Genomic DNA, 27,166 nt, shown 5'->3' with positions numbered 1-27,166 from the left:
TAATCATGTTAAATCTCTGTTTAGGTTTATTATTAATATTCGATTAGTCTAATTTACACAGAGAATAAATGATTGATTTTGTCTTGCACTGATTAATTGCTCTCCACAACACTGGTAATGTGAGCTGACACAGTAAATCAAGTCGATATGATTTATTCATACTTTTATTAAAATCATTTGCTGTTGAGACACTTTCATGAAGACAATCATAACAAAAATACTGAAATATAAAGACTAGAGAGTGTGTTATATAAAGATAAAAATATAAAATCTGCTTTGTTTAAACAATATAATGCATAGATGTAATATTGTAGTTTATAACACAGTGCACATTATAATCAAACTGAAAACGGATATGAGGAAATGTATTAAAAACAATACATACAGATAATAAACAAACTGCTACTGTGTCATATTATAAACCAAAACACTTTTAATATAGTAATACTGTCACTTTCCTGTGCATCAATTTACAATATAAAAAGAAACAAATAGTAGAAACTGTAAATCAGCCTGACTAGTGAGATATTTACATGTGTGAATGTAACATGGTGACTGATGTAATTATGAATAAATGATTTAATCTTGAGTAATTATCTCCTGAACTGGATCATGTCACTCTTCAATATGCCGCTGTTTCTCTTTAGTCAGACTGAAGGAAAGCTGAATCACTCGACACTGTCCAGAATCATCTCACATGTGTGAAGAGACAGAAAGTTTCTCTGTTTTCTCGTGGTTTTCTCTCTTCATGACGTGCTCCATCACAGGTGGAGGAAACAGAAAGAGCATCCGCTTATTTGTGTTTTAATTCTGCAGCATTGAGTTTCTCTGTGAGCAGATATGAATAAAGCAGTTCCTGCAGCATTTCTTCCTCTTCTCTGATGCACATTAATGATGGAGTGTTTCAGTCACTGATGATGATGTTTAGTCGTCCAGCAGAGTCTTTATAAACTCCAGCAGCACGATCACTGACACTTCACTTCTGTACAGTTTAATGTGTCTGTAGAGACTCCACATTCAACATATAAAACCCCAGCTGATACTGAATAAAACACACAGAAACACACACATTATGAAGCGTCACTGCAGACACATCTGTACAGCTGATTCAGTTCACATGAGATTATTATATGATCTATGAATCATTACTACTTACTGCAGTGTCTCCAGTTTACAATGTGGATCATCTCTTAAATCAGAGAGCCACTTCACTCCAATACCTTCTACTCTATTCCATTTCAGATTCAGTTCTCTGAGGTTTGAGGAGTTTGATCTCAGAGCTGAAGCCAAATCAGCACAACTTGCATCTGAGACGCCACAATAATTCAACCTGCAGAACAACAACACACTCTTCACTCTCAGTTCAGCAGATCAACAACACACACAGAGTCTTTAGGTTAAAGTTTTACAATCCCTCTGTCCTGTTTGTCAATGGGTCACTCTCTCAGGACTCTTCAGATAATGAGCACAACAGCAGTCAGTGTGAGCGACTGAGAGGATCTTTGTTTTGGCATTAAATGCTTTCATCAATACTTTCAAACACTGTTGTGCTGCCACCTATCGGGCATACTATTCACTGCACTGTAGGAGAGTCAATGGGCCCTATCATACACCTGGCGCAGTGTGATGCAAGGCGTGACGCAATAGTCTTTTGGTAGTTTAAGCTTGGCGCAAGAGTGGTTTTGAGGCGTTGCGCTACGCTGTTTAAATAGCAAATGCATTAGCGCTCATTTGTGCGCCCATAGGCGTTCTGGTCTAAAAAGGAAGGTGTTCTGAGGCGGACCACTGGCGCGTCGCTATTTTGAGAAACTATAATAGATTTTTCATTAGACCAAAACTAACCCGGTCTAAACTCCAGAGCAGAGTTGCGCCTCGCTTACGCACTGCTTAATACACACAAGAGAGCAATAGGCAAATATCTTTACATGTGAAAAAATGTAAATATTAAGGATATATATAGGATATAATAAGAATAGGTATAAAATATAAATATAAAGGATTAAAATATTACAAAACATATTATTTTCTGGCCTACACTGTAAAAAATTTGACCTTAAATTCACAGTAAATTACTGGCTAATAATTGCATTACTTTCACAGTAAATTACTGTATGTAAATTCACAGTAAATTATTGTGAGGTAGTTCACAGTAATTTACTGTGGTTTTGTCACATTAAATTATTGTGAAATTACAACCATATATTGTAACTTTACAGTAGATAATAAAGTCAGTTACTGTAATTTCACAGTATTATCTTGTAGAATTAACTATATTTTACTGTGAATTTGCAAAACGATTACTGTGATTTAGCAGTAGGTTGCAGTTTAAATACCTGATTTAACTGTAAAGTTACAGTTATATCCCGGATAACTGTAATTTAACAGTTTGGTGCTGTAAAATTTCAAAGCAATTTTAGGTCACACAAAAATGAAAATTCTATCTTGATTTACTCACCCTCAGGTTGTTCCAGCTCTGTTAAAAATGTTTTTTTGTTAAACACAGGAATAAAAATTTCAAATATTCCTCTTTGTGTCCAAACAACCTGAGGATGCGTAAATGACGACAGAATCTTCATTATTGGGTGATCTGAAAAGACTCTAAAATCAAAATAAAAACAAACACACATACATTTTACAGATTTATTTAACAGCTTAATGACATCTGTGTAAACATTTCAGAAAACTTTCAAAAGGTGAAGGTGAAGCCTCAAAAAATACTATAAGAACATATTCATAAAAAAATCTGACATCATATGTAGCATACATATAAAAAGCAGTGCTTCAGAGTGCGCTCTCTCTCTCATTTTATATATATATATATATATATATATATATATATATATATATATATATACACACATGAGAGAGAGAGAGACAAAACTTCTTGCTAAATTAGGCAGTCGTCTATTCAAGGTCAATCATTTTCCTGATAATTTTACACACTTGCTGGTTGATGTGTCTTCTCTGCTTCTTTGACTTCGTCTGTCTTCCATCTCCAAACTGGTGCCCAAAAAGCACCTATAAGCAAAAGAGCAGACAAACAGTAAGCTTCATTCAACACTACTGGGACACTACTGCTGCACTACAGAGCAAAATTACTGTTAGCTCAGTTTGAACATGCTGACAATACTGTAGCTCAGTCAAACTGCAATCATTTAAACAAAAACATCTGAAAAACATTTCCATCACAAACACACAATCAAGAACAGTCCAACAACAAATAGTGGTTTTAATGACCTAGGCAGAGCATTTTAAAACAGTTGATTTGATTTACACCTTGTTTACAGACTATAATCTAATGCTGGGTTCACACTTATTGCAAAGTAAACACATGCATCACAGTACTTGCTCTTGAATACTAGCAGGATGTTTCTTGCATCAAGCTAATTTTTCATGATTTGAATATTAGGAAAATTTTGCAAAAAAAACTTGATTGAAGTGATACAGCACTTGTGTTGTATTCATTTCAATCAAGTTTTTGGCAAATATTCCATATATTTTTCAACGTTTTTTGAGTTACACTTAATTTGTGCTGCCCAGTAAAAATTTCTCACTATTTATGCATTTGCAATGACTTGCATGTAATCCACTCACCTGAATAGGTAACTTCACATATGGTATAAGAGCCCCATCCTTTTAAAGACAGCTTCCCCTCTGGTCTCCAGCACAGACAAACAAATTGTGTCTGCAACACGGCCCTTTATAACAAGGGGACAAGGGGAGTCATGACTTGTGCTCCTATACATTCCTTGTTTAACCCCCCCAAAACAACCCCTCAGTTACAATATTTATTGTTGACATTACCTTAAATTCCAGAGTGCAAAAGGCATCTTCAGCATACTTCAGTTTCAGACCAGATCCAAAGTCAGTTGTGAAATCCAGGTGAGGTCCCATGACCACTCGACCCTCCGAGTCCAAGGAATAAGACTAAAAGGGGGAAAGAAGGACTAAATTAGAGGTGTTTGTGAATAATTACATTTTTTTGTAGAAACAAAGTTGACATTCCATGCTCTGCCTATTAAAAACCAAGCAAACAAACACACATGCCCAGTAAAATTGCTAATAAAAATAAAAACTATAGTTTAAAAAAATCTTTGTCTAATATTTACTACTACTGGAGGTACTGGTGGAACTTCTGGAAGAAGAAAAAGAGTTTGTACAAGAAACTGCTTACAACAAATCTGTGAAAAACCTGACATTAAAAAATCTAATAAAAATGAGGAAGGCATCAACATTACCTTTAATAATCAAGCGAGGGTTGATTGGTAGCATCAGTGTTTCAACATCAATGGCTGTGGCTGCAAAAAAAATGAATATAATAAGATTAGAATAAGACTCAACCTAACACACGCACACACATACTCTCTCTCTCTCTCTCTCTCTCTCTCTCTCTATATATATATATATATATATATATATATATATATATATATATATAGGTTTAGATTGTGATAATGAATTTAGGTTATATTTGTGTGCTCAGAATTTACACTCACCTCACACTTCAGCTATTATCAGGTACACCTGAACACCAAAAAATAAAATCTACAGTTAGTGACATTATACAATTAGTTCTCATTAGTGTTAGCACTGCATTAACACCAGTGAGAAATATACAATATGTACTGTGTTAGTGTTAGTTTAAAAGAATACAACTGAATTGTATTATAAGCCTCATTTAATAAAACAGTTAAGACTTGTTTAATAATGAGTTTATTTAACTAACTTAACGTTAACGTTACAGTGAACAAAATTAACGTACATGATGGTGACTAACCGTAACGTTAACTTAAGAGAAGGTCAGAGCTTAACTTACCTTAACTTTAGTCATTTCACCTTTACTTCAGTCTTGTAACGTTACTGAAACAGAAAATGCAGTTAACAAGAAGTTAATTAAAGAAAATTCCCTTTCTTTTTTCAGGAACTAACGTTAACGTTATGCTAATACCTCAGAAAACACTACAATCACCATCTGGCGTCGTTAATGTCTTGTTTTAAAAAAAGGCGCGCTTAAACCCTGTACGTGCGAGTACAACTGAAGTACTCGGTAAATTCCTGTTAAATGACATGCACTATACAGAAATACACATACAACAATCATTTAACGGACAAAAGTCATATTTTAACACTTACCGAGGATGAATCCGTTGGGTGAAGAGACGACGCGTTGTCTGTGGTGATGGCGCTTGTTTGCGGTTGAGTCGAGTCAGTTCTGTTAAATGAATCGGCTCCTTTAAGTGAACAGTAAAGAGTTGAATTCGGCTCCTTTAAGTGAACAGTAAAGAGTCGAATTCGCCTGAAAACGATTCCGTTTTGTATAATATTGTAAGACGCAAACATATAATTCATTAATATTTCATCATATTGCTTGGTTCGTGTACTGCTTGTACACGAATTGCTTGTTGATGACTATGAGCTCATGAACACGTCTGATAAAATATCTGAATCTGATTCAATGTCACACGAGTCCTGAACCGAAGCAGTGCAAAAGTAATATATTGATTGAAATATAAAGTTAATTATTTTCTTCGCCATTCAAAATATTACATATCTCTGATTTTAACAATAAGAATAAAGTTCGTTTGGAGTGTATTAATTGAGAATTATTATTTTTTCCTCCCAGGATTCATTTTGCACCAAGCTGCATCAAGCTGTAATGGTGGATGAGAAGGCACATAATATTATAAATATTGCTTGTAATATGTAATGAAATAAAGTTTTAACACTTTTTCATGCGAGAATGTAGTTCTTCAAATCTCAAATCTGTGGACTGTTAGTAAAGATTGTGTGTAATTTTAAGTGTGTTTTGCCGGTAGCGGAGATCTATGACCTCCAGGCGGTAACGGCGCTCTTTACTCGTGTATCCGCCGAGAGGCGCCTGTCTTCAGGCTAGACATTGAGACAATTGCCCCGTCTTCGATGGCTCTATATGCGTCCGAAAATGAAGTTTTAACTGTTTTTCATGCTAGAATGTAGTTAAAACTCTAATCTGTGGTTTATTTATATAGATACAATATATATATATATATATATATATATATATATATATATATATATATATATATATATATATATATATATATATATATATATATATATTTAATTCTAAATTAAAGATTAGTGACCTCCAGGCGATGACAGGTGCCCAATACTCATGAAACCGTCTAAAGCAGACATTTACCCTGACATTGAAATAATTGTTGGCTGTTTAACAGTCTTTGGTTTCATTAATTAATTACTTTTTATTCCAGTTTATTATGTTTTGGCTAAGCACACAGTTATGTTCATTAAATATTATTTCCTATTCTATGTTAACTGTATACAATTAAATAAAGGTGCAGTACAACCAAAAAGATGTTGGTAACCAAATCGTTTTGGGGGCTATAACATTCTGTTATTATCTGTTAAAACTTCATTTGTATTAATTTCTACGTTGAATTAAAAAAGGTTTGAATTTCTATAACTAACGTGCAAAAGATATAGCCCTTTTCACAGTAATTTGCTGTAATCATGCTACCTGCCGTAATTTCACAATAAAATTATGAATACAACATATTACTGTGAATTTTTCAGTTAAATACTGTGAAGGGATACTAATGTAATTTACTGTGAAAAATTACAGTAACTTGTTGTGAAAACCTGGAAATTTTTTACAGTGTACATAAATGTAAAAAATCACTGCTTTTATGTCTTCTTCATCTCGGGAGGCTTTTTCAGTTCATTCATAACAATTTGCTTTTGTATAATGTTATTATTATTAGCAGTATTATTTATTATATCCATATTTATATTTGTTTTATTAAAAACAGGCTTAGATTTGCCCACCTGTCAGGATTTAGACCATATGGGGCACAGCATGTGTTTTAGGATATAACTCAGGTTTTTGAACACATTTTGCTATTATTGTTCATTTATTCGTTTGCTGGAAATTAGAACTGAATTTAGAAATAGTTTTGAAAAGAATATTTGCGCTTAACAAACAAAATTAATTATTTATAGGCTAATTGATGTCTGTGCGTAAAGGTTTCCCTATCCAAGAGCGAAAGTGAAAGTAGATCATTTATCTCTCATTTTCACGCAGTAGATGCTCTGTTTAACAGTTTTCTGTTAAAAAACTGTTAACTGTGAACTGTTTGCTTGTGAAATGCTCATTTTTTCCACTTAGACTTACTTTGCGTCCTGTAAATAGCGAATGTGCTCTTGGCGCGACGCAGCTGACTCTTAAAGGGAATGGGAGATGAGACTCTAATTGGTTTATTCTTAAAACACACCTATAACTCATTAATAAAATAAACTCAACACTTTTAGACCATGCGCCGAAGCGCAAGGCAGATTTCCCGTTCTTAAATTAGCAAAAACGCGTCCTGACACGACCTGAAAGCATTTGCGCCCTGCGTTTTGCACTCTGAGCATGGATCAGCAAAATAGAGCCCGATATCAACTGAACCTACTCAGCAAGAAGCATGTCAGTGTGTAGAGACTTTGACATTGAGAAAACATGTTTTTATGTTTTGGAAGTAAGAATAAAAAAAAGATCAAAATTCAAGCAAGTGTCCAGCGTCTAAAAACATTACCCAATGGGGACAGCAAAATCAGCAATTCACTGTAACAATACTCTTCAAAACAGCCCATTAATAATTATAATCCATAATAACACAAATATCAAATATAATAAAGCGAGCAGAACTGCAGAAATGTGCTGGATGTGTGTAGTAAAACACTGAACTATAATCCAGATCTAGAACATGATCAGAACAATCAGATGCAGATGAACACCTCTAGAAGAGTCTTTCAGCTTCATCAACATCAATACAGAAGGAGAAATCATCTTCATAATGTTGTGTTCAAGTCAATTCTTGTGTTGTAAATAAAATCCTTCACACAGTGTGTTCATATATCTTGTAGATCTTTTAGGCTGTTTTATTTGGTGAAAATCATTAATATTGTTCTGGAAGAATGAGCTGATCTGGAAAGTTGTGTGTGTTCTGGATGTTTCCTGCTGTGTGAAGCTGAAAGTTTTGAGTATTGAGAAATCAGTAATAGAGATTGTAGAAATCTAAATGAAATAAAGCTGACATTTCTGTGGGTTCAGTTGTGAATTTGCCTCGTGTCTTAGAAGAATAATGCAGCCAGAGATGAAGATTCTCTCATTCCTCACTGATTTATATGACTTTATAATAGAAAATGCTGAAAGTGCTGAAGCTCATCCTGAAACTGACAGAAGTGAAGCAGAAAAACAGAGGAAAACACTTCTGGATGAGCTTCACTCAATGCTTTCATCAATAACTGAGGGAAATGAAGATTTCTGCTGACTAAAGGCTGATATATGACATTATTATTCTAATATGAATGTGTTTTGCTCAAACATTTGCTTCTGCTTCAGGGATTCCTCATGTTGGCTTTATTATAAGTGTTTTGTCTAAATGTTTCTAAAACTTCAGCTTTAAAGATCATTTCCCTTTACTCTACACAGACATTATTATTCTGAATCTTTATGTATTTATGTAAACTGGTGCAGCATGAGTGCAGATAATTGAAGAGAAAATCATCTTCAGTAGAAATATTTCTCTAATGTAAATGATGAAGATCTTAATAACATGATGATGATGAAAATCCCTAAAATACTGTAGAGAACATTAACTGAGATTAATGTATGATCTTACGTCAGTTTCTCCAGTTTACAGTGAGGATCCTTCAGTCCAGCAGAGAGCAGCTTCACTCCTGAATCTCCTACTTTATTCTCAGACAGATACAGTTCTCTGAGGTTTGAGGAGTTTGATCTCAGAACTGAAGCCAAATCAGCACAACCTTTACCTGAGACGCCACAATCACTCAACCTGCAGAACAACAACACACTCTTTACTCTCAGTTCAGCAGATCAACAACACACACAGAGACTTTACACAGTTAAACCTGTAATCTGTGTGTGCTTCATGTTTCAGTGAGTTTGTTTAGTTTAGTTTGATTATATTTGAATATGAATCACTGTGATCTGAACATCATGATCTGGGGTCTGTTCTTCGTACCTCGCTTAAATGATCTAAGATGATTTGGCAGATTCTGGATCTTTTCATCTTGATAACTGATCTCTGGCTAATTTGGTTCTTCAAACAAGTTCGCGAATCAGATTAGAATGTCTGGATAAACTGATCTGAGATCGCTGCGTTTGTTGTCAAGGACAGATCTATCAATCCTCGAAATCATGATCAGCAATGCAACGATTGGCTGACGGCACAGCAGTGTAATGACATCATCTGATTAATATTAAATTATCCATGTGAGCTAAATTACATCAAATTAGCAGTAAACGGCTTGTTAAATATGATACGCAATAACTTTCCACATTTGTTGTGAGCTGCAGGCTTTACACTTTCATGTGTCAAGAGTATTCATCATGTATTTCAGTGCATATCAGTGTATTTAGTTCCACATTTAGAAAAGATTTTCTTTATTATAGTAGCCGTTTTTTTAATCGGTGTAAAGAATAACTGGTTGTTTACAAAAGCATTTTCATATTGGTAAAGGCGTCTGCAACTATTGTGAAGCATCAAATCACCGTCATATTAACTGTCAAAACATGTTTATGACTGCATAAATGTATTATTGCTTTTTAAAAAAGTCACATATTGTGCATTTCTATTATACACAATTTGTACTAAAGCGATCTAAAAAGTTCATATCAATAAGTTTCCTTTTTGCACCACCAGGTGGCAGTCTTTGTACTTTCATTTCGAGGGTGCAGATTGCATAAGTTTTATTAATATGTATATCTTAATTTATTTTATTAATGACTATAACTTTATATATATGGTTAAAAATATGTACCATTTTCCCAAGTGTATATAACTACTACTGTAAGAAAATATCAGAATTGGGAACATACTTTCTGTATTATCTTTGCTTGAACTGAGCCGATCTAATCCTGTTTATATGAATTGAACCTGGTTTGACCTAGCAGAACTGTTGCTATGACAACAACTCTCGGATCAGCTTTGAAGAAAGAAACGATCCTGGATCGTGTCAAATCATCAATATCCAAATCCAGCTAACTGAGTAATCCACGTACGAAGAACGAACCCCAGGAATCTGCTTTACTGGTGTGTGGATGTGTTTGATGATCAGAATATGAAGTGTGCAGCTTAAATAAGTTTATACTGAGATAGTTGAGAGCTTTTAATACACAATCACAGTTATTAGACTGATCAACTATAAAACATACAATAAAACTATAAACATCTGAGATTCACTGCAGGATTAAAGCAAAGTGTGAAACTGATTCTTCACTCAGTGTCAGTCGAGCCGCTGTGAGAATCTGAAACACTCTTTTACACACACACTTCACTCTAAGACTGCACTCACACTAGACACGATTGACCTGAACCATGTCCAGGCGCGGTCTGGAGCACTCACACTAGTCAAACTAATTGGGATATGGGGGTCAAATGTGCCAAATTGCTTCCAAACACATCTACAACTAGCCCAAAAGGTTGATCACACGACAAATAAGTCATAAATAGAATATAAGAAGGAGAAAATAATCATTCAATGTTTACCTGCTCTTTTGTCTATGAAGGTATTGTTGTCTCTTTGCTCAGCTCACCTCTTTATGTCTTCAAATGTCAGGGGTTCATTCATGTTACTCTGACAGTCACATATAATCTTAATCAATGCACAGTCTAAGCTGATAGGAGCCATGACCGTTCGTTCATCACGTGAGAGAATGACTCAAACCTGAGGACTCGAGAGATGAACGGTTCAATTCTTTTTCCGGCTCTAAACGCATATGATTGGCCCGTGAGGAACGAGTGACTCAGACCCGATAGAGGACTCGAGAGGTGAGCGGATCAATTCTTTTTCCGGCTCTAAATGCATATGATTGGCTTCTGCCAATGTGATGAAGACTTGAAATTAACGATACCTGCACAAATATGCACACGCACGGAGGAACGAATCACTCCCTGAGAGGACTCGTAGTTCCAGAGTCATTTTGAAGATTCGTTCAAAATGAACGAATCGTTCATAAACGACCCATCACTACAGCACATACACTAGATGACAACCTGACAACACACAAGCTTGATGATTTAATGTAGGAAAACCAATTAAAGTAATTAATAAAAATTTAAATAAATACAATAAAATAAGAAAAATGTGATGTTACTGTTGAAGTGTTCTGGAGCATTATTGCAGTGTTTTATTTTATTAATAGTTCATATTAAGTAATTTTTCATGGCTTAAACACCAAGAGCTCTAATGAGAATCAGACTGATAAACACATGTAAACCCTTGATGTTGTTTCAGCTGAGATTAATGTATGATCTTACCTCAGTTTCTCCAGTTTACACTGAGGATCCTTCAGTCCAGCAGAGAGCAGCTTCACTCCTGAATCTCCTACTTTACTCTCAGACAGATCCAGTTCTCTGAGGTTTGAGGAGTTTGAACTCAGAACTGAAGCCAAAACAGCACAACCTTCATCTGAGACGCCACAATAACCCAACCTGCAGAACAACAACACACTCTTCACTCTCAGTTCAGCAGATCAACAACACACACAGAGACTTTACACAGTTAAACCTGTAATCTGTGTGTGCTTCATGTTTCAGTGAGTTTGTTTACTTTAGTTTGATTATATTTGAATATGAATCACTGTGATCTGAACATCATGATCAGGAATCTGCTTTACTGGTGTGTGGATGTGTTTGATGATCAGAATATGAAGTGTGCAGCTTAAATAAGTTTATACTGAGATAGTTGAGAGCTTTTAATACACAATCACAGTTATTAGACTGATCAACTATAAAACACACAATAAAACTATAAACATCTGAGATTCACTGCAGGATTAAAGCAAAGTGTGAAACTGATTCTTCACTCAGTGTCAGTCGAGCCGCTGTGAGAATCTGAAACACTCTTTTACACACACACTTCACTCTAAATGCTCTATTTTGACGGTCCATGCGCAAAACGCAGGGCGCAAATGCTTTCAGGGAGTGTCAGGACGCGTTTTTGCTAATTTAAGGACGGGAAATCTGCCTTGCGCTTCGGCGCATGGTCTAAAAGTGTTGAGTTTATTTTTTCTTAATGAGTTATAGGTGTGTTTTGAGAATAAACCAATTATAGTCTCATCTCCCATTCCCTTTAAGAGCCAGCTGCGTCGCGCCAAGAGCACATTCGCTATTTACAGGACGCAAAGTAAGTCTAAGTGGAAAAAATGAGCATTTCACAAGCAAACAGTTCACAGTTGACAGTTTTTTAACAGAAAACTGTTAAACAGAGCATCTACTGCGTGAAAATGAGAGATAAATGATCTACTTTCACTTTCGCTCTTGGATAGGGAAACCTTTACGCACAGACATCAATTAGCCTATAAATAATTAATTTTGTTTGTTAAGCGCAAATATTCGTTTCAAAACTATTTCTAAATTCAGTTCTAATTTCCAGCAAACGAATAAATGAACAATAATAACAAAATGTGCTCAAAAACCTGAGTTATATCCTAAAACACATGCTGCGCCCCATATGGTCTAAAACCTGACAGGTGGGCAAATCTAAGCCTGTTTTTAATAAAACAAATATAAATATGGATATAATAAATAATACTGCTTATAATAATAACATTATACAAAAGCAAATTGTTATGAATGAACTGAAAAAGCCTCCCGAGATGAAGAAGACATAAAGGCAGTGATTTTTCATATTTATGTAGGCTAGAAAATAATATGTTTTGTAATATTTTAATCCTTTATATTTATATTTTATATCTATTCTTATTATATCCTATATATATCCTTAATATTTAATTTTTTTCACATGTAAAGATATTTGCCTATTGCTCTCTTGTGTATATTAAGCAGTGCGAGGCGCAACTCTGCTCTGGAGTTTAGACCGGGTTTGTTTTGGTCTAATGAAAAATCTATTATAGTTTCTCAAAATAGCGACGCGTCAGCGGTCCGCCTCAGAACGCCTTTCTTATTAGACCAGAACACCTATGGACACACAAATGAGCGCTAATGCATTTGCTATTTAAACAGCGTAGCGCAACACCTCAAAACCACTCTTGCGCCAAGCTTAAACTACCAAAAGACTACTGCGCCACGTCTTGCGTCACACTGTGCCGGGTTTATGATAGGGCCCAAAGACTGCACTCACACTAGACATGGGACGATAACTGTTTTTAAGGTATACCGCTGTTTGAAGAAGTCAAGGTTTTAAAACCGCCAAAATGTCCTGCTATACCGTTTCTGTGGTATGTTTAAGATTTTTTAATGTACATTTTTTTGTTGTTTTTTTAGACAACAGCATCTCCAGCAGAAAAGATCTCTAAAGATGCCATTTTAAATTGTAAAGAAATCTGTGCCTTTGAAACTATTGAAGACAGCAGATGTCAATGACTCATTTGAGTTATTCAGCCTGACATGTTTACAGTTCCAATATAATGTAAATGTTTCTCTAAATAAAATATTTTGAGTTCAAAAGTGAAAAAAGTTGTTTTTTCACTCCGACATGTAAAAAGAAAATATATTTCAGAGCAGTGAGCACAATACTGTCAAACCGTGATATTTTTATCTGTCTTATCATACTGTCAGAATCTTATACCGGCCCATGCCTAACTCACACAAGACACGATTGCCTTGAACCATGTCCAGGCGCGGTCTGGAGCACTCACACTAGTCAAACTAATTGGGATATGGGGGTCAAATGTGCCCAGGCATGGTTCAGATAGTCTAGTGTGAGTACAGCCTAAAACCAGCAGCACATACACTAGATGACAACCTGACAACACACAAGCTTGATGATTTACTGTAGGAAAATCAATTAAAGTGATGATTAAAATTTAAAAATAAATAAAATAAAATAAGAAAATGTGATGTTACTGTTGAAGTGTTCTGGAGCATTATTACAGTGTTTTTTTTATTAATACTTCATTATAAGTAATATTTCATGGCTTAAACACCAAGAGCTCTAATGAGAATCAGACTGATAAACACATGTAAACCCTTGATGTTGTTTCAGCTGAGATTAATGTATGATCTTACAGCAGTTTCTCCAGTTTACAGTGAGGATCCTTCAGTCCAGCAGAGAGCCGCTTCACTCCTGAATCTCCTACATTAATATTCTTAGACAGCTCCAGTTCTCTGAGGTTTGAGGAGTTTGATCTCAGAACTGAAGCCAAATCAGCACAACCTTCATCTGAGACGCCACAACACCTCAACCTGCAGAACAACAACACACTCTTCACTCTCAGTTCAACAACACAGATCAACAGATCAACAGATCAGCAACACACACAGAGACTTTGTGCTTCATGTTTCAGTGAGTTTGTTTACTTTAGTTTGATTATATTTGAATATGAATCACTGTGATCTGAACATCACGATCAGGAATCTGCTTTGCCAGTAAAGGATACTTTCCATTTGCGCAGACTTCCTCTCCTCATCATTACCCTGCAGGCTACATTTTGCTTATGGGGCTGCGAGATAATAAATAAGAAGAGCGGAGCTGCGGCAAAATAATGTATAAAAGAGTGAGGCTATGGTCAAATAAATAATTAAATGAGAAAAAAAGTGCGACTGCTGCTTTCTCCGTTCGCCATTCTGGGGAGGAACAGTCAAAAATACACACACACACGTATCCAGGGGGAGTCGTACGTGAAAGAGGATTTGCACATTCTTATTCAGGATGAACTCGCAAGTTTTAAACATTCAAAACTTTTTGTACACTCTTATACATTTGCAAATGGTGTTTAGCATTTATGAAACGTATTTTCTAAAAAAAATTTTTATTTTGTGCACGTGAAATTTTTTTGTGAATATAAATAAATATTTTACGCACGTGAATTTGGCTACGCATGTGTACATCGTGTCTTTTGCGTGAATTATTATTGAGTCTTATCTGACTCCATACACTTTTGCCATGACCTGTTTTGGCTCGTATCCCTCAGCTTTTTCCAAACTTTTTAACAAAAACTGTCCTCCTTCTTCACGACTGCTGCAATTTCTAGCTAAGAATTATTGTCCATCTGGTTATCCCTATGATGATCACCCATGGATCATTAAGGTGTCTGTACAGGCGTACCTGTTTCAGAAAAAAGTTTCTTCAAAATGATTCATATTCAACTCAAATGAAACGCAGCGCCGTGCGAACTGTTCGCTTGAGTCTCAAAATATTTCGGGAGCTCCAGCAGCTGAAATCATGTGGCGCACAGCCAAAGCGAACCTCCGCAAACTCTGCGATAACATCTCATTCACCACGCGCACTGAGTTCAATAACAGAAAGCTGATTGGCTGTTGCATGTTGGTCTCATTTGTAGTCGTAATACCGCAAATTACAACAGGACTAGTGAAATAAAGAACTACAACACCACGAAAAACAAACAACAACTAAAAAGACTTTAAATGAGCGTTACATTAGAAAAATAAGACCTGAGCAAAAATATTTAAGACCTAAAATTTAGATTTTTAAATTTTAGACTTTAAGACCCCGCTGTAATTATAAGTAATATTTTATGGCTCAAACACCAAGAGCTCTAATGAGAATCAGACTGATAAACACATGTAAACCCTTGATGTTATTTCAGCTGAGATTAATGTATGATCTTACCTCAGTGTCTCCAGTTTACAGTGAGGATCCTTCAGTCCATCAGAGAGCAGCTTCACTCCTGAATCTCCTACAATATTATAAGACAGATCCAGTTCTCTGAGGTTTGAGGAGTTTGATTTCAGAACTGAAGCCAAAGCAGCACAACCTTTATCTGAGACGCCACAATCATCCAACCTGCAGAACAACAACACACTCTTCACTCTCAGTTCAGCAGATCAACAACACACACAGAGACTTTACACAGTTAAACCTGTAATCTGAAAGTAGTTTTCTTCTATTATAATCACTGTGATCTAAATGACAGTCAAGGCTGCACATGACTGAAGTGTGGATGTGTTTGCAAGAAATGATCAAATTAAATAACCGGCTGAGTAAATACTTTTTCTTACCTTTTAGTGGACAACCTGTCACAATTAAAACTTATATTTATGTCTTAAAATTAAACCAATACACAATTATACGTATAATTATGAGTTTATTATGATGACTGGCCATTAATATAACTTTTAATTTAGTTAACAGCAGGTGTTTATCACTAATGCTGAATATTAATCACTTCATTATCTCATTAGCTGTAAATGGTGCTTCAGGCTAATCTAATCATATTCAGGCTTTGTCTACTCTAATCATATTCAGGCTTTATCTACTCTAATCATATTCAGGCTTTGTCTACTCTAATCATATTCAGGCTTTGTCTATTCCAATCATATTCAGGCTTTGTCTACTCTAATCATATTCAGGCTTTATCTAGTCTAATCATATTCAGGCTTTGTCTATTCCAATCATATTCAGGCTTTATCTACTCTAATCATATTCAGGCTTTATCTACTCTAATCATATTCAGGCTTTGTCTAATCTAAACATATTCAGGCTTTGTCTACTCTAATCATATTCAGGCTTTGTCTTCTCTAATAATATTCAGGGTGTCTAATCTAATCATATTCAGGCTTTGTCTTTTCTAATCATATTCAGGATTTATCTATTTTAATCATATTCAGGCTTTGTCTTCTCTAATCATATTCAGGCTTTGTCTACTCTAATCATATTCAGGCTTTGTCTACTCTAATCATATTCAGGCTTTATCTACTCTAATCATATTCAGGCTTTGTCTACTCTAATCATATTCAGGCTTTGTCTAATCTAAACATATTCAGGCTTTGTCTACTCTAATCATATTCAGGCTTTGTCTTCTCTAATAATATTCAGGGTGTCTAATCTAATCATATTCAGGCTTTGTCTTTTCTAATCATATTCAGGATTTATCTATTCTAATCATATTCAGGCTTTGTCTTCTCTAATCATATTCAGGCTTTGTCTACTCTAATCATATTCAGGCTTTGTCTACTCTAATCATATTCAGGCTTTATCTACTCTAATCATATTCAGGCTTTGTCTACTCTAATCATATAAAAGGCTTTATCTACTCTAATCATATTCAGGCTTTATCTACTCTAATCATATTCAGGCTTTGTCTAATCTAAACATATTCAGGCTTTGTCTACTCTAATCATATTCAGGCTTTGTCTTCTCTAATAATATTCAGGGTGTCTAATCTAATCATATTCAGGCTTTGTCTTTTCTAATCATATTCAGGATTTATCTATTCTAATCATATTCAGGCTTTGTCTTCTCTAATCATATTCAGGCTTTGTCTACTCTAATCATATTCAGGCTTTGTCTACTCTAATCATATTCAGGCTTTATCTACTCTAATCATATTCAGGCTTTGTCTACTCTAATCATATTCAGGCTTTGTCTACTCTAATCATATTCAGGCTTTATCTACTCTAATCATATTCAGGCTTTATCTACTCTAATCATATTCAGGCTTTGTCTACTCTAATCATATTCAGGCTTTGTCTACTCTAATCATATTCAGGCTTTGTCTACTCTAATCATATAAAAGGCTTTATCTACTCTAATCATATTCAGGCTTTATCTACTCTAATCATATTCAGGCTGTCTAATCTAATCGTTTTACAGTAAGTTACCTGTTACTGTCAGTGTGTTTGTGTGCTCTTTATAAATGACTGATAAACAGCTGCAGGTAAAGTATATTGATCGCAGCTGCTCAGTTTGTGATCATATCTCAGTTTTGTTCTGTTGATTTGTAATTTCAAATATTCGTAGCTTTAAACAGATGGAAATATGAAGTTCAGTAAAGTTAGCAACAGATTCGCAGATTCGTATTTTCCTGATCAATAACTCATGTCATCATGACCGATTCACTATTAGTATGATTACCGTCAAAAAAAAACCCTTTAGTTCAGTGCGGAGCAGAGTGAACACGGTCTTTTTTGTGCGTTGATTCGGAGTTCAGCGCCTGATAGACAGGGATGAAGAGGAAGGGAGTTCAGGGTATTTCACTACAGAATCCTACCTTTGTTCTGTTTTAAACTGAGGACCGTAAAGTCCCTGATGTGTTTTACTCGTTATCCAGCTTGACATGGATGACAAGTTAGCGTTAGCTCGTTTACCCTTAGAGCAGCAACTGAAATATTCTAACTGAGCTTTGACGGGTTGGCTGGCCAGAGAAAGACGTGTCATATCATCACAATTATGCAGCGTTTCAACAGCCTAATGCTTATTTTATGAATTAGACATGTAAATACACACAAGTACTAGTAAAACAAGACGTTTAGAGTTTGTAAAACACACCTAACCCCACCACTTATAGAAACCTGCATTTTTACTTTCTCTAAATAAAAACTAACAAACTCATTCAGTATCATTAAGAAGCTTAAAAAAAACAGTGACACAGGGCAATGTCCTCACAAGTCACTTTCTCCTTGTAAAACCTGTATAATACCAATAATAGTATACAAGTTTGTTTCATTGTCAAACCACACAAAAACACACATGCAAGCACGCACACACACACACACACACACACGCACACACACACATAAGCACGCACAGGCACACACACGATCTTTCTGGTCAGTGCTACTTACACAGCTGATCTGGAGGCTTCAACTACAGGCAGGAGCTTCTGAAGAACTTTATCAGGTGTCAGGAGCTTTTGTGTTTGTGTCTGGTGTCCATAGCCTATTACATATCTTCTTAAATTAAACTCATCCAACTGCTCTGAAGTCAACAAAATAAAGACTACCGCTGACCACTGAGAGGAGGACAATCTGCTGCCTGAAAGATCTCCAGATCTGACATACTCCTGGACTTCATTGACGAGAGAATGATCACCCAGTTCATTTAAACAGTGGAACAGGTTGATGGATTTCTCTGGTGAAGGATTCATTTTGATTTGTGTTTTAATGTACTCGACTGTTTTCTCTTGACTGTATGAGATGTTTCCAACCTGTGTCAGAAGATTTTTCAGGAGTGTCTGATTAGATTTCAATGAGAGACCCAGAAGAAATCTGAGGAAGAGGTCCAGATGTCCATTTCTGCTCTGCATAGCCTTGTCCACAGCTCTCTGGTGCAGGTCAGAGATTGTCTGACGTTTAAATAAATGTGCGTATTTTGATCTGCTGTTTTCACTGAGCTCATCTCTCTCGTACAGCAGGAATGAAAGCAGCACATAAAGAGCTGCGAGATGCTCCTGAATGCTCAGATGAACAAAGCAGAAGACTTTCCCCTGAAACAAGCCCAGCTCCTCTCTGAAGATCTGAGTGCACAATCCTGAGTAAACGGAGGCTTCGCTCTCATCAATGCCACACTCTCTCAGGTCCTCCACATAGAAGATCAGGTTGCCTTTCATCAGCTGCCGGAAAGCCAGTTTCCCCAGTTTGAGGATCATCTCCTCGTCCTTCAGCTTCTTCTCATAGTGCTTCTCATGTCTGATGCTGGTCTGAATGATCAGGAAGCGTGTGTACATCTCAGTCAGAGTCTTGGGAATCTCTCCTACATCTGTTCTCCTCATCATGTCCTCCAGAACAGTGGCTGAGATCCAGCAGAACACTGGGATGTGGCACATGATGAAGAGGCTCCTGCAGGACTTCAGATGTTGGATTATTTCATCAGCCAGTCTCTGATCTCTGATCCTCTTCCTGAAGTATTCCTCCTTCTGAGAGTCCGTGAAGCCTCGTACCTCCGTCAGTCGATGGACAAACGCAGAGGGAATGAGATCTGCTGCTGCTGGTCTGGAGGTGATCCAGATGAGAGCAGAGGGAAGCAGATTCCCCACAATCAGGTTCATCAGCAGATCCTCCACTGAGGCCGATTCAGAAATATCACACAGTTTCACTCCACTGTTAAAGTCCAGAGACAGACGACACTCGTCCAGACCATCAAAGATGAACAACACTTTATATCCGTCTCTGGATATCTCCATCTCTTTGGTTTCAGGGAAAAACACATGCAGGAGATCTGCCAGACTGAGTGTTCTGTCCTTCATCAGGTTGATCTCTCTGAAAGGAAGTGGAAATATGAGCTGGACGTCCTGATTCTCCTTCTCTTCAGCCCAGTCCAGGATGAACTTCTGCACAGAGACTGTTTTCCCGATGCCAGCGACTCCCTTCGTCAGCACAGTTCTGATGGCTTTGTGTTGTCCAGGTAAAGCTGTAAAGATGTCTCTGCATTGGATCGGTGTGTCCTCTGTTGTTGATCTCCTGGATTGAGTCTCGATCTGTCTCACCTCATGCTCATTATTGATCTCTCCACTGTCTCCCTCTGTGATGTAGAGCTCTGTGTAGATCTCATTCAGCAGTGTTGGGGATTTATCTGCCGCTGTTCCCTCAGACACACACTGAAACTTCTTCAGCAGATTTGATCTGAATGTCTTGTGACCTTCAGCATGTAGATGATCATGGCTGTAAGATGAGAAAACACATGTTGCTGATGCTGCATGAAGGACATTTGATGTTTGTTAAAAGCGATAACATTCCCACTCCATTACTAATATCAAATTCGCAGACTTACAACATCTAAAAAAATGAATTTCCATGACCTATAAAAAAAAGGTCAGTTGTTAAGACTTTAATAGCCATTATGAAAACAACAATCAATAATTTACCTCAGGATTTAGATAAAATCTGTTTTTTTTACTGCTCCTAAAATGTATCTTATGTTAGCATGTTAGTCTTAATTGTAACGCCACACCAGCAGAGGGAGCCCTCGCCCAACTACTGACTCAGCTCCGCTCACTTCTTGTTTGTGCTGTATCCGCTTGTTAAGTGGTCATAGATATATACATTAAATGTCGCCTGGCCTATTGTTGTCTATTGGACGGAATGCGTCAATAGCGCCGCCATCTTGCAACAGGGTAGTGCTCCTTTGAACTGAATGCGGGACCAAGGTACAGTGGAGGACTGTGGCCATGCAAAGCCAGAGATATACACATATACACATATATCTGTGATCGGGAGTTTCCCAGGATGTTAGTATGTATTTTTTTTTCTAATTACGAAAATTATAATTTTACATCACTTTTCTACATTGATGGATCAGTGACCGCACGGCCATTCCTGACAAAAAGCTTGTGTTTGTGTGTACAGAAATGTACTATTCACCCTCCCTGTTAAATTTGATCTAATCATGTCCTGAAACACAGCTCCTCTCCTGCTTTCACTTCTCATACTGACGGAGGGAGCGATTCGTTTGTGAATAAATCCCCCGAACGACTGTTTCACTAACGTTAGCCGACAATAACACAAGTTTCTGGCAGCGCAGCATCTCGTTGTCATATTTCTTTTGCATTGTTTGCTGATTTTATTCAACAAAACTAGCATAAGCCGAGTGTTTAGTGCGAGTTGGAGCTGCTTTGCCGTATGGTGAATGCAGTAAGTGACTGTTATCATCAATAACGTTTCCTGATTAGCACAAAAGTTCAGAACATACAAAAACAGAAAAAAACTTAATCTTACCTATGAAATGTTCTGCCTTTGTGCTTTGTTTTCTTTGTTTGCTCGTTACTACACCCGTAGACAGCGCTAAAGTCCCGCATCTTCACGTAATAACGCTGTCTTGACTAGTGCAGTTGAATGACATTTGTCCTGGGAGCACTGTACCAATGTGGCGGCGCTATTGACACATACTCAGGGTCCCTATGCGATATCTAGTGTATATATCTATGTTAAGTGGTGACGTGTTGGTGATGTATGTAATACTGTTTCCGGGTCCAAGCTGCCACTCATTTGAGTTGAGAAATTATTCGTTTATAATCACTTTTTATTCATATCACACATTAAAGTTAATTTTATATAAAGTCACAGCGTACCCAACAATCTGTGGGCTTGCTGCATCACAAATACCAAAATTTCACAATTTATAAAAAATTAATCACTCTCTGGCCATCAGATATCAGGCATGGACATATTGCGATCGTGATTTTCGAAAGTATTAAATCGCTTTCAGCGTTTCCTCTAGGATTTTTTCCAGCTGTGGCGGCAGACTCTGTAGGCCATTTTACACAGATCTACCACTACATGTCAATCTCTGCTTGAGTGCCGATTTCCTCTGCTCGTGCACAAAACTTTTTTAAGCGCCAAATATACACTGCTCAAGAGCAGATTTTCTTGTGCGCCCTCAAATAAAAGCGGCTGAAGTGTTATTTAGTGCGTTTATGTACCGAGTATGTCTCCAACATTTATTAGATTTGCTAGGAATATTTATGAATGTCTCCGATAGGCTTGCGGAGTGGACAGCGGCATTCCTGAAGTACAGTGAAACGACTATAAACTCCAGCAAGATAAAGTGATTATATGCAGAGCAACAGACCTTTATCTATAAATAAAGTATAATTATGGAAACTGTGTTCATCATAACTGAAAGCTACGCCGTGGTTGCTGGTCTCACGCATCACGCACCTGTCAGTTCAAGAGTTCACACTTAGCTGATGATTAATTATAAAGCTTGTTTGGCATGCTGTCCCGGGAGAGAGCCCTGAGCTCATGAGATCCTCGAGCCCAGGGCTCCCTCCCGTTGCAAAGCGGAGTTTGAGCTCAGGTAGATCTCGAGGACTCCCCTGCTGTAGCAAGTGATTGCTCTTGAAACTAATTACTAACTAGAAGCGTGTCTATGTTGACAATTTGGATTGTTCAATTAACTTAATTGCATGTTTTTAGGCGGTGGGAGGAAACCGGGGAACCCGGGGGAAACCCACGTGAGCACGGGGAGAAGTGCAAAACTCCGCACAGAAATGTCTGCTAGTTTTGGTAAAGCCAGGAACCAGAGACATTCTTGCTGTGAGGCGACAGTGCTAGGCACTGGGCCACCGTGTCACCCGTCTAAGAAGGAGGCGTAGGGGAGGAAGGGGGGACTCTTCAAAACGAAGATAGCAATAAAATCAACCCCAGGGTATTTATAGTAGTTTAGGAGTCATCTGATTGGATCGTAGTGAATTGGATAATGCGGGTCAGCTGCTAGCAATCATAAGCACGTGATCCTCTCGAAATTTGTTTATACATAAACTTCACTTAGTCAGTCAGTCAGCACGTCACCTTGAAGGGTTAAACAGAACGCACAACACTATATGGTCACAGAAAAGTTTGCGCTGTTATTTTTCACTTACCGTTTCATAAGTTTTTGGAGCGATTATAACCCGCTATTTAAAAAAACGACTGAATATTTTGAATAAGAAGCTGTAATGTAGCTGTGGCGGGATGAATTTATGTGTGGCGTCCCGCCACGGAAGAATGAATGAAGCGGAAACCATGGCTTTATAAACGTTTATTATTAACATTTCATGAGTCTCACCATACAGTTGAATAGAGTGCTTGAACCATGAAGCCACTTCGCGTGACGTCACACTTAACAAGCAGAGAACTCAGGCCATACTTTGTGAAGTATTGTCAGTTTACCTGCTCTACCAAGCTTTGTTCCAAGTGACTCTCATGACTGCTATCCTGTGTATGACCCTGCCTGTTTCGATCATGTCTTTGCCCTGCTTTACACTAATTGTTGTTGCCTTGAACCTTTGCTTGCCTTATCACTAGGTATGGCTGACGTAAAACTGACATTTCGACACAGTGTCGAGATCCCGAAGCGCAAGTGTTTCGAAACACTGCACCGAAGCATGATCCGAAGCACCCAAGTCACATGACTAAAGTGTTTCGAAACACCTGGTCACGTGACTAAAGCAATTCAAAGCATGGATCAGCTTAAAAGCGTTTCGAGACCGGGCGAATCTTCCATTTGGCTGCCAAGGTTGAAAAAATTTCGTGTCATATGGCCTAGTGGACTGTACGTGTGCACGCTGATACTGTGCTTCGAATTACGTTTTGGGTTCAAATCCCGACTTGTACAAATATTCATGGTTTCATGTATGTTAATCATGTTTCTGTTTTGTGTAGCCTAAATAGGATACAGCTGCAGTTACGCCCTCAATATAGCATCATTTTTGTAACACTGTAAACACTGTAACACTGGTTTTGGGTAGGCATTAATAAAATACAATAAATGGGAAATTTAATGAATAATATAAATAATTCTTGATAACTTTAGGCCACAGTTTCTGATCTAGCATTAGATCCCTGTTTTAAAACTAAAACGAGACATATTTATTCACAAAGTGTTTATTCGGATATCAGACCAATGTTGACACAAAACGATACAAAAGCAATGCATAACCAACTGGTATTAAAGCATTTCAAAATAACATCAGCCTGGATTCGAACCCACTATCCCTGCATGGTAGTCATACACTTTAACCACTCCACTATTATTACTTGAAGGCCAAATCATGCTTAGTGGGCTTTAATGCCTCAATTTGCTCAACTGTTCTTTGCTGAAGCTGTTTCAGTGCAATACATAAAAAAATGACCACTAGGTGTCACTGTAGAGTGAGGTTTCAAAACGTTTCGAAGCTTCGACACATTTGCTTCGACTGTTTCAGTGTTTCACGAAGCCTCGCTTTGCCCACCACTACTTATCACTGCGTCTTCTGGATTTGCCCTTGATTTTGTCGAACGGTTTGGACTGCTCACATGTTGCCAACTCTTGGCCTGTTTACACGTTGATGTCTGTGCAAGCCCCTTAATAAACTCCTCGATACATCAACACACTACACTAAGTATGGTATTTGACTTCAGTCGTTACCAGTTGATGAGTGTGAAAGTAATAAGAGAGCAGAAAAACAACCTCACCATACAATAGGAGTAAAGCAAGACGGTAAAAAATACGGTATAGAAAAAAACATTTGATAAAGGGAAACTAAAATTTAAAGCAACAAACAAAATCCTGATTTTCCATGACATGAAATTCCCTGTCTATGTCTGAAATAAAGACATCTCCAGATTTCCTGAAATATCATGACCTGTGGGAACTCTGAAGAGAGTTTAGTTTAGGAACTCTTCACTCTAGTTTAATGATGACGTATAAGTATGTGACGTTACGTATAAAGCAATGTTGTCATAATATCAGCATGTGCTTTATATTTTACACAGGAGGTTTAACAACATCACAAACAGAGGGAGTAAAAGCCAAAAGGTCTGGCTACAGTGTGAGAAATGCAGTACACTTGTAGCTCAAAGAGAAAAGCTCATGAAGATTAACCCAATCCACCATCAGCTCAATCAGTACAATAGAAAACATGACATGAAGCAGAGATGCGTGACTAGTGTGCAGGGATGTTCCGATCAGATATTTTGATAAAATAAGTGCAAGGATTTTGCTATTAAACTCAAATAAATTAAAATATTGTATTGGTGTTTACCTAAATGTTAGCTCTGTGTGTCCTCTGTAGTTCTGTGGAGGGTCCGTGGACTGGTCACTCGTCACAGACGCAACACTGGACTCTGGTGACTTTGATTTTTGCATTTGGACTGAACTGAAATAAAATATGATGAGAAAACAGAAACAGACACTTTAACAATAATTAATTGCTGACTGATGCAAACAAAAAAAAATCTCTAATCATAAACTGAACATCATATTATGCTGTTTAATGACATTATTACACCCTGAAGCATAGATACAGGGACACATAAGATTACTGTGACAGCACCGTCCCATTTTAATGTGCTCATTTAATGTTAACACTAAGAATTTAGAGACAATTCCTTCTTGTTTTTTTGTTTCCAAAAGTTGAACGCCAGAGCAAAATTGAACTTAAAAGCAATTTACCAATTTACCCTCCCTCAAGTGCCATGAACTGAAGCCCAGGAGGACACTTAAGCGTATCACAGAGATTGTGATGTTGTTTGATGCTTTGTTTTTAATAGTTTAAATTAAACTTACTGGTAGGGATGGCTGACGTGAAACTAACGTTTCGACACAGTTTCGAGATCCCGAAGCGGAAGTGTTTCAAAACACTGCACCGAAGCATGTTCCGAAACACCCAAGTCACGTGACGAAAGTGTTTCGAAACACTTGGTCACGTGACTAAAGTGATTTAAAGCATCGATCAGTTAATAAGCGTTTCAACACCGGGCGAATCTATACGTTACCGCCGTCTCATGGCCTAGTGGACTGTGCGTGAGTACGCTTTTACAGTTGCTTCAATGTGTTTTGGGTTCGAACTTCGACTTGTACAAATACTCCCAAATCATGGTTTTATGTATTTTAATCATATTTCTGTTTTATGGTGCAGCCTAAATAGATTACAGCTGTGGATACGCCATCAATATAGCATCCTTTTTGTAACACTAAAACAATAATAAATATTTTAACAGTACTGATGGTTGGGTTTAGGGTTTGGGTAGACGTTAATAAAATACAATAAATGGGAAATTTAATGAATAATATAACTAATTCTTGATACCTTCTGGCCACAACTGTGTCTGATCTAGCAATAACCGTTTTAATACCAAAACAAGACATATTTATTTACAAAGTGTTTATTCGGATGTCAGACCATGTTGAAACAAAACGAAACAAGAACAAAGAATTACCAACTGGTATTAAAGCATTTCAAAATAGCTGTATCAGCCTGGATTCAAACCCAATATCCACACATGGAAGTCAGAAACCTTAACTGCTCCACTAAACCTCTTGAATATATACTTCTACACAGTGGGGTTTAATACCTCAATTTGCTAAAATGTTCTTGCTGAAGCTGTTTCGGTGCAATACATGAAAAAATGACCACTAGGTGTCACCGTAGAGTGGGATTTCGAAACGTTTCGAAACTTCGACTCATTTGCTTCGATTTTCAGTGTTTCACGAAGCCTCGCTTTGCCCACCACTAGAGGGAAGGGAGGGGGATGGATGGATGGCGGGCGTTCATTTTCCTGCTTTCTTCCGGGTGAAAAGTATTTTTATCTAGAGCTGCTTGTGTTATTCCGTCCAATACCCTCAGGCATGATCGCTTATAAATATTTATAATATACTTACCAAGTAAAGTGTACCTATTAAAGTGGCCGGTGAGTTTATAGAGATAGATAGATAGATAGATAGATAGATAGATAGATAGATAGATAGATAGATAGATAGATAGATAGATAGATAGATAGATAGATAGATAGATAGATAGATAGATAGATAGATAGATAGATAGATAGATAGATAGATAGATAAATAGAAAAACATATTTTTAAAGATGTAGGTGTCTCCTTAAAATATTACCAGGCTTTTTTTTATATAATTTTACATACTTTTAATTCTTTAACCATATTTATAAGATGCATTTTTATTATTTTGATATTTTGTTATAACCATGTAAAGTGACAGT

At 37.0% G+C, this 27,166-nt stretch overlaps 1 protein-coding gene and 1 long non-coding RNA gene across 16 annotated transcripts; both read right to left on the bottom strand.

Annotated features, from left to right (window-relative positions):
• Window positions 1–139: 139 nt before the first annotated feature.
• On the bottom strand, window positions 140–25,841 carry nlrc6 (NLR family CARD domain containing 6). 9 transcript variants are annotated; one of them, NM_001444564.1, is given in 9 exon segments: window positions 140–1,042; window positions 1,157–1,330; window positions 8,664–8,837; window positions 11,325–11,500; window positions 14,039–14,213; window positions 15,601–15,774; window positions 18,555–20,369; window positions 25,211–25,324; window positions 25,735–25,841. In NM_001444564.1, coding segments are annotated over 8 exon segments (2,817 nt in total). In that variant the 5' UTR covers window positions 25,315–25,324; window positions 25,735–25,841; the 3' UTR covers window positions 140–1,017.
• On the bottom strand, window positions 2,627–5,208 carry LOC147847025 (uncharacterized). 7 transcript variants are annotated; one of them, XR_015477179.1, is made up of 8 exons: window positions 5,134–5,208; window positions 4,817–4,860; window positions 4,497–4,524; window positions 4,239–4,298; window positions 4,110–4,135; window positions 3,805–3,927; window positions 3,595–3,698; window positions 2,627–3,018 (listed from the first exon to the last, which is right to left on the bottom strand). It is a non-coding gene; the product is annotated as an uncharacterized LOC147847025 (long non-coding RNA). The 7 variants fall into 7 exon arrangements; XR_015477181.1 differs by having other exon boundaries at window positions 4,239–4,292; XR_015477183.1 differs by lacking the exon at window positions 4,110–4,135.
• Window positions 25,842–27,166: the final 1,325 nt, after the last annotated feature.

The sequence above is a fragment of the Danio rerio genome, chromosome 1 (assembly GCF_052040795.2).
Source record: "Danio rerio strain M-AB ecotype USA chromosome 1, GRCz13ab, whole genome shotgun sequence".
NCBI lineage: Eukaryota > Metazoa > Chordata > Actinopteri > Cypriniformes > Danionidae > Danio > Danio rerio.
This window is presented reverse-complemented; position numbering and strand designations above follow the sequence as displayed.